This window comes from Cryptomeria japonica, chromosome 3 (assembly GCF_030272615.1).
Source record: "Cryptomeria japonica chromosome 3, Sugi_1.0, whole genome shotgun sequence".
Classification (NCBI taxonomy): Eukaryota; Viridiplantae; Streptophyta; class Pinopsida; order Cupressales; family Cupressaceae; genus Cryptomeria; species Cryptomeria japonica.
In genome coordinates, this window is record NC_081407.1 from 766855874 (window position 1) to 766863296 (window position 7423).

The window sequence follows — 7423 nt, forward strand, 5'->3', positions numbered from 1 at the left end:
AGGCTTCAACTAGGTGGAAAGCGAAACCCATTATGAGGTATATCAGGCAGTTGCTGGTCAAAATGGAGGACTTCACCATAGGCCACATCTTTAGAGAAGGAAATAGAGTGGTGGATTCCATGGCGGTTGAAGGAAGGCTGCAGATGGGCTTATGATGCTGGAGGAACCCCAATACGCTACCAATCAGAGTTAAGGAAATCCTAGATAAGGAAAAAGCCTTATGCCAGGAAAGGACTAACCCTTCCACCCAATGATGAAGGAAAATATATGAATTTTTTCAAATTGGCACAGAGATCCTGCCAATTTCTACCAAAAAAGGACATGTAGCAAAGATATGCAGAGTCATCACTACCACAGGGGATGAATTTATAAAGAAATGACTGACATCGGGAATGATTACCATTCATTTATGACTCGGATGGTGCCAACTGGCAACGGAAAAGGCGGCGCTGAGGAGTTGCCAACTCACATTGGCCCGAGCAATGAGCTATCAACTCAAATTGGCCCGAGTGATAGCTCGCACGCTCCGAGTAGATTTCAAGCCAACGATATCTACAAGACCTTAAAGGTTAATAATCACTATGATTATTACAACCATTTAACCCAAGTCTGGCACATTTTTCCTAACCATTTCGTCTTGAGTTTTCTTCAGCTCTGTATTCTAGTTTTCTGTTATTTTCAAACTGCGAAGCTAGAGGATTCTAAAATGGGGGGGGGACAGGCTCAGGCTGGAACTCAACAAAGTTGAGGAGTTCAAAGCCAAACCTGCGGCCTGGTTCGTGTGCACCGAAGGAGGCATTGACAAATTTATGGATAACATGAAGAGCAACGATGAGAGACTCTCTAAAAAATTTGTGTCCTCCTGGGAGGATAGAAGGGTGACTGTGGGAGGAATCTCCTTCAAAATTAATGAAGAGGTCATAGCCTAGGCTACGGGCCTCTCTATGGAGGGCAAAAAATGGAAAAAGCAGAGCCGCATTGCAGACTCTACCAGCCTTAACCATTTTTTCTACCACGACGAGAATCCTATCAAGAGGGCTGGAGGCTTTAACAGAGAGGAACTCCCACACCCTTGGGATGAAGTCTGCTACATTGTGATGAAGTACTTCACGCTCGAAGGTAGGTATGGCATTTTTTACTATTACCACCTCCCTTTCCTGAACCATTTGAGGAACAAAGACCTCATTTCCATTATGTTCTTTTTGTTGCACTTGATGGATGCTAACGTTAAAGATATAGCTGAAACCAAAAAGAAAGGAAAAGACTTTCCTATCCTGCACCAAGGCCTTATGCTCTGCTTGTTCAACTTCCACCTCACCCTCTGCCCGCCCCATTCCATTTCTATGCACAATGTCGGCCCCTCGACCCAACCTCTAGCCATTAATGATTCAAGCCCCCATGGCACGGAACTTGGCTCCTCCAGTAAGAAAACCAAGAATCACTCCCCGAAGGAGGTCAGAACCCCTAAAAAAGTTAAAATCCAAGAAATTGATTCGGACCCGGACTTTACTGAAGATGCCAATATGCCCTGCCGCTCTACCAGATTGGCCTCTAAACCCTCTGATAAATCCCTAAGAGACCCCTCCTCCTTGCACGACACGGGCAACTCCATTCTGATTGATAAAACCCCCCAGGCCCAGCTCAAACATTCCCCCCTTTCTGTGAGCTCAACCCATGTTTCCGATAGTCTGGCCGCCTCTTTGAGCCCAGAGCTTGCCAATTACCTATCCCCGACCTTTAGGATTGAGAAAGTGATGGTTGTTGAAGAGGCCAGTAGTGTGAAGGAAGAAGATCCCAACTTGGTGGACCTCGGGAAAAATATAGAAGCCCTCTCTAATAACATGCAGGTGATTACCAGCAGACTGGAGGCGACAGAGTCCAAGATGCATGATGTGTCTAAATTCGCTCTGAATGTCATGAGATGCTCGGCCACTACTCTTTGCCTTTTGCAGGATAGCGCGGACAAAGGAAAAGCCAAGGAGGATGAGGGCTTTAAAGGCCTGTTCAAGTTCCTCACTAAGGAATGGGCGAAGATGCTGCTCCCTAAGAAGAGCCGTGGGAAAAAGAATTAACTATCTACATGTGGAGGAATTTTTTGTTTATGCGGTGTAGTAAGCTTGATAGGTCTAGTTTCGGCTTATGTTTTTATTTTAATGCTTATAGCCCTGCGTGGCACTAGAAGTATATGCTGACTCGTAATATTTTATTGCTGATAAACTCTCGTATGATGGTTTATGTTTTTGATAGAGGTAAAAGGCTGCTTATGTGCTGATTGTTTGCGGACAATGGTCCTTCCATTGTTCTCCTAATTGTACCCATGGGTCAGCCCCCTCGTTTTTGGCTACTGTTATTATCAAAAACTTTCTTGCAAGTTATAGTCAAAAAAAAAATTCCATGTAGATAAAACAATTCCAAAGAGACACCTAAAGATGTTGTTTGTTTCTATCCAAATACTTCCAAATTAATCTTTGATTAACTTTGAATTCAATTATTAGAATTAACCATTAACCTCTTAACCTTTACAACAACCCTAGTTGAATCCTATTGCTAATCCTAATTAAATCTTAACTATAACCTTAAATTAATATCAACCTTGAGTAAAGCTTATATCTAATCAATAAAATAGGTTTATGTAATTGTAAGGTAAATTAGTATTTTGTATTGAAAATTTTGATATGTTTTCAATAAATACATTTTAAATATCTATATTAACACAAGTGACCAATTTATAAAACACAAAAAACCAAGAAAGAAAAATTCTTGAATAATAGTGAGATTCAGTTTAGCTTCCTTAAAAATGTCCTTGTTGTGGTGTCTTACTATCATTGCTTTGGCAAGTCTTTTTTTCGAAACATAAATACAGTAAATTAATAAATTGATGGTCTTGTGAACGAGTGACAAAATTTGAATTTAAACAAAATAATTTAAATAAAATAAATAATACTTTTTTTAATTAACAAATTGGTTGACGTTCAAATGCACGTCAACTTAAATGAGTTTTGTTTCTATTGATGAAGAATATTACATCTATCTATGAGCCTAATACGCTTAGAGATAAGCTTGACTTAGTAACCATAGATTGAGGGAGGTTTTTCAATTCATTTTGCGAGTCTAGAACTAAAAAATTAAAATAAAATAAAAGAAACAAAATAAAATATTTTAGTTATTTAATTCAATTTCATTTTAGTTATTTAGTTTAATTTAATTTGTTCAATTAAATTCAATTGAAGTTATTTTATTTTATTTTTAAATTTTTAGATAATTTTAAAATTGTAATTAGCTTATTTTTTCTCTTAATTATGTATTAAAAGTACACTTATAATATTAATTTTAATGTATCAAATCACGAAATAAACAAATTTGAAGTCTTGATATTTCATCTCGACTTTAAATGACCAGTGACTTGAATTCAATCAATTAATTTAATTTAGTGTAAGTTATTTAATTTATCGTAATATAATTTATTTAATTTAATTTAATCTAGCTTTTAAATTTAATTTAAGATAATTTATTTAATTTATTTTGATTTAAGTTATTTATTTTATGTTATTTTATTTAATTTTTAAATTCTTAAACAATTCTTAAATTTTAATTAGCTTATTTTTCTAATAAACAAACTTAGAGTCATGATATTTCATCTCGAGTTTAAATGAAGAGTGATTGCACTTAATTTAAGTAATTTAATTTAATTTTAGTTATTTAATTAATTTTATTTTAATTATTTAATTTAAGTTCATTGACACTTACAAACATGTTAAATTAAATGCTTATATTTTTTGTTAACAAATGTTTTCATATCCATATGTGAGGGTAAAACGCCTATGACATAATTAATGCATATTCAAATGGAATGTTATATTTTTCAAAAAAGAAATAAGATTGGACACCATTTCAAGTCTTAGGAGGATGATAACAAATTATTTAATGTATTAGATGGATAATAAATAAATGATAATTGTGATGTGATAAATGATAAATAAATAAATGATTGATTAATATGATAAATGATTAAGCAATTAATGCTAAATTATTAATCAATTCATACTACCCTCAAGCCTAGAATTTGATGGCCACACCTACCTACATTTTAAGAAAAATATGAAGTGCCAAAAAATATAAATGTAAAAGATTGAAGCCACACCAAAATGCAACACACATCTTTCTTGGAAATAAATGAAAACCATTGTCCTTTTCTTTATTCATATCATATGGATATCTTATATATATAAAAAGAATATAAAAAAATAGAAAACAATGATAAATTACTAATATCTGCAAAAAATATTAAATTTACTAAGTTTCTAAATTAATACAATAATATATATTATATATTAACATTAAATAATAATCAATTAAGGGTGAACTCACAATGCTAAATCCCACTTTTTGGTACATCCTGATTTTTGTTGAAATCATACATTTTTTAGAAAATATAATGATTTAAGCTTTAAGAGGTCCCATTTGAATTAATTAATTGAAGAGAGTTAGATCAAAGGCTCTTAGATCAAAATTTCTTGGATATAACCTCTCTACTTCTAAATCATACTTGCAATGGAGTCTCCTTTGCATCTATCAAATGCTGATTAAAAAACTAATTTTACATTAGCTTTTGGGGGGTCAAATGAATTCATTTAGAAGTTTTATTTTTTTCAGTATTTAGTCCTTATTACAAGCTTCCCAGATAGTATAATTTTTAATATATTTAGTTTCAATAATATATTTTTATTTGATTTCTTATGAATGTAAGTTTTTCATCGATCATGAACTTCCAATTGAATGGGGAAAATAGTAAACTAAATAAAACAAATTCTGAAAAATATCTATACAAATTGGTCAAAAAGTGGGAACCGGTATTGTGAGTTCACCCTTAATAATTACTAATTTAGTAATAATAAATGTCAAAATTTTAAAATTTTATATCATATGATAACTTCCTATGACAATCTTATTAAATATATTGAAAAAATTAAATTGACTAAGTTTCTAAATTCATATTAAAATATTTTAACAATTATATTCTATCATTTCAATTATGACAAGTTTCTAAATTTATATGAAAAAATAGAATTATTTTAAAAATTCATATTGAAATATTATAGAATTAGAAACAATTATATCCTTCCATTTCAAAATATTCTAAATAAATTTGTATTATTATAATTTAAACATTCCAAACTAATATATATCAATATTATAAATTATTATAATATTATATGATATATATTATCTACTATATTTTTTTACATTTTATTAATAATTTCAAGTGTCATATATATGATTTAAAGAAAAAAAACATGTCAATGCATATGATCCAAAAAAAAATTTAAGCTATAAAAAAAGATTCAAAAGTAAAAAACGACCATCTAACCTGTCAAATTCCAAACCTGCTACCAACATTTGCAACGCTTTTTCTCAATGTGAAAATGCGAGTAGGAGGAGACCTGAAAGAACGGAACTTCTTACCTTCCGATAACTTCGGAAAACCTACTAATGGGCTTACCTTAAATTTAACTAAACACTATCGATAATGCCAGATTATCCTGCTGTCATATTAGTTGCAAAGGCATACATATTTCTATTCAATTATCAATCAAGACAACCGTTCAATCCTACGACAAAAAATTTAAATTGTAAATCTTGCCAATGTTCGCAAGCTTATAATTGCTATTGCTCTCTGTTGCAATTGATTAATGTTGATGTGAATTTAGATCCTGAATGCTCAATTAAAAGTAGATGCAAGTACTTAATGGAACATCCAAAATGTGAAAATTTAACTATTGGATGGCGACAATGCAACGGAAGGTCCAATATGGTAGTTGTTAGACTGCAAGAAGCTGCACTGTCTCAGTTCGTAGCATCCATTACAAAATTTCACCAGGGAATTGTGCCGGATAACTCATTTTTATGAAGCTAGAGATAATGCAGGTGAGTGAGCATAATCAATTCAGGAGGAATGGAGCCTTGGAGATGGTTTTCTGATAAACTTAAATTCGTCAAGACAGACAGATTTCCTAAAGAATTGGGAATGGTACCGGATAACTCATTTTTATGAAGGTGAAGATCTTGAAGGTGGGTGAGCATGCCCAATTCAGGAGGAATGGAGCCTCAGAGATGGTTTTCTGAGAAATCTAAAAACTTCAAGACAGACAGCTTTCCTAAGGAACTAGCAATGGTGCCTTGGAGGTGGTTTACAAGCAAATCTAGGTCAGTCAAGGCAGACAGATTTCCTAAAGAATCAGTAGTGGTGCCAGATAACTTATTTCCCCGTAGGTTAAGAGACTGAAGATGAGGGAGCATACCCAATTCACGAGGAATCGTGTCACTCAGATAATTTGTTGCCAGCTCCAATTCAACTAAGGCGGATAGGTTTCCAAAAGAATAGGGAATGGTACCGATGAGATTGTTTGCTCCCAAGTAAAGAACCTTCAAACTCGTGAGGAGACTCAGCTCGTGTGGAACGTTGCCATGCAGTTGATTAAAGCTGAGTCTCAGGTCATACAAACGCCGGCAACCGGAGAGAGTGGATGGAATGGTACCTGTGAGATTATTTATTCCCAAATCCAGTTCAACTAGGGCGGACAGGTTTCGTAAAGAGGAAGGAATGGTGCCAGATAAATTATTTCCCCAAAGGTAAAGAAGCTGAAGGTGAGGGAGCATGCCCAACTCAGGAGGAATGGTACCTGTCAGATCATTTTGTCCCAAAGCCAATCCAACTAAGGCGGAGAGGTTTCCTAAAGAGTGAGGAATGGTTCCTTGCAATTGATTGCTACAGAGCCAGAGTACCTGCAGATGGGGAAGTCGGCCGAGTTGAGATGGAATTGTACCAGCGAGGGCATTTTTGGAGAGGTCAAGGGATCGAAGAGAGGAGAGATTCCCTACGACAGGAGAGATTGTGCCGTGTAAGTTCATGCTCGATAAATTGAGGGCGACGACAGAGTGAGAAGAACGATCGCAGGTGACGCCAGTCCAATTACACGGGTACATGGGGAATCCAGTTGAACAGTGAAGTGTTATTGTTATTCCAAATAGCGGCTTTGAATTGCAAGAGCAAATATTATTGTGGTTGCTCATGAGAGAAATTATTATTGAGAAAGCGAGGGAGAGCAGAGATTGAAAAGATGGAAAACATGAAAGGGAACAACAAAAGAGGAGCCATGATGGAGTAAGCTAAGAACACAAGAGCAAGCATCAAACTAGGGATGGAAAGAGGATTAAATAAACTGGCGAAATCACCGAGTAAAAATGACGTGAAATATGATATAAATTAATGGCGAAATCAATGCGTCAAAATGAAGTAGTAACTAATGGCGAAATCACCGCGTGAAATTGACGTGAAATAGTATATTAATTAAAATTAATAACCCCGTGTTACGCGATTCCACCCTTGATTAATTTGACAACAAAAATTATTTAATTATTTTTG

At 34.3% G+C, this 7423-nt stretch overlaps 1 protein-coding gene across 1 annotated transcript; it reads right to left on the reverse strand.

Annotated features, from left to right (window-relative positions):
• Window positions 1-6105: 6105 nt before the first annotated feature.
• LOC131061953 (probable leucine-rich repeat receptor-like protein kinase At1g35710) lies at window positions 6106-6984 on the reverse strand. The gene has a single exon (XM_057995794.2). The coding sequence runs from the start codon at window positions 6982-6984 to the stop codon at window positions 6106-6108; it is 879 nt and encodes a 292-aa protein (XP_057851777.2).
• Between the last annotated feature and the right edge of the window lie 439 nt (window positions 6985-7423).

Bases quoted from the DNA above. Each gene is read 5' to 3' on its own strand.
- LOC131061953 (XM_057995794.2), bottom strand. From the start codon at position 6,984: ATGTACCCGTGTAATTGGACTGGCGTCACCTGCGATCGTTCTTCTCAC.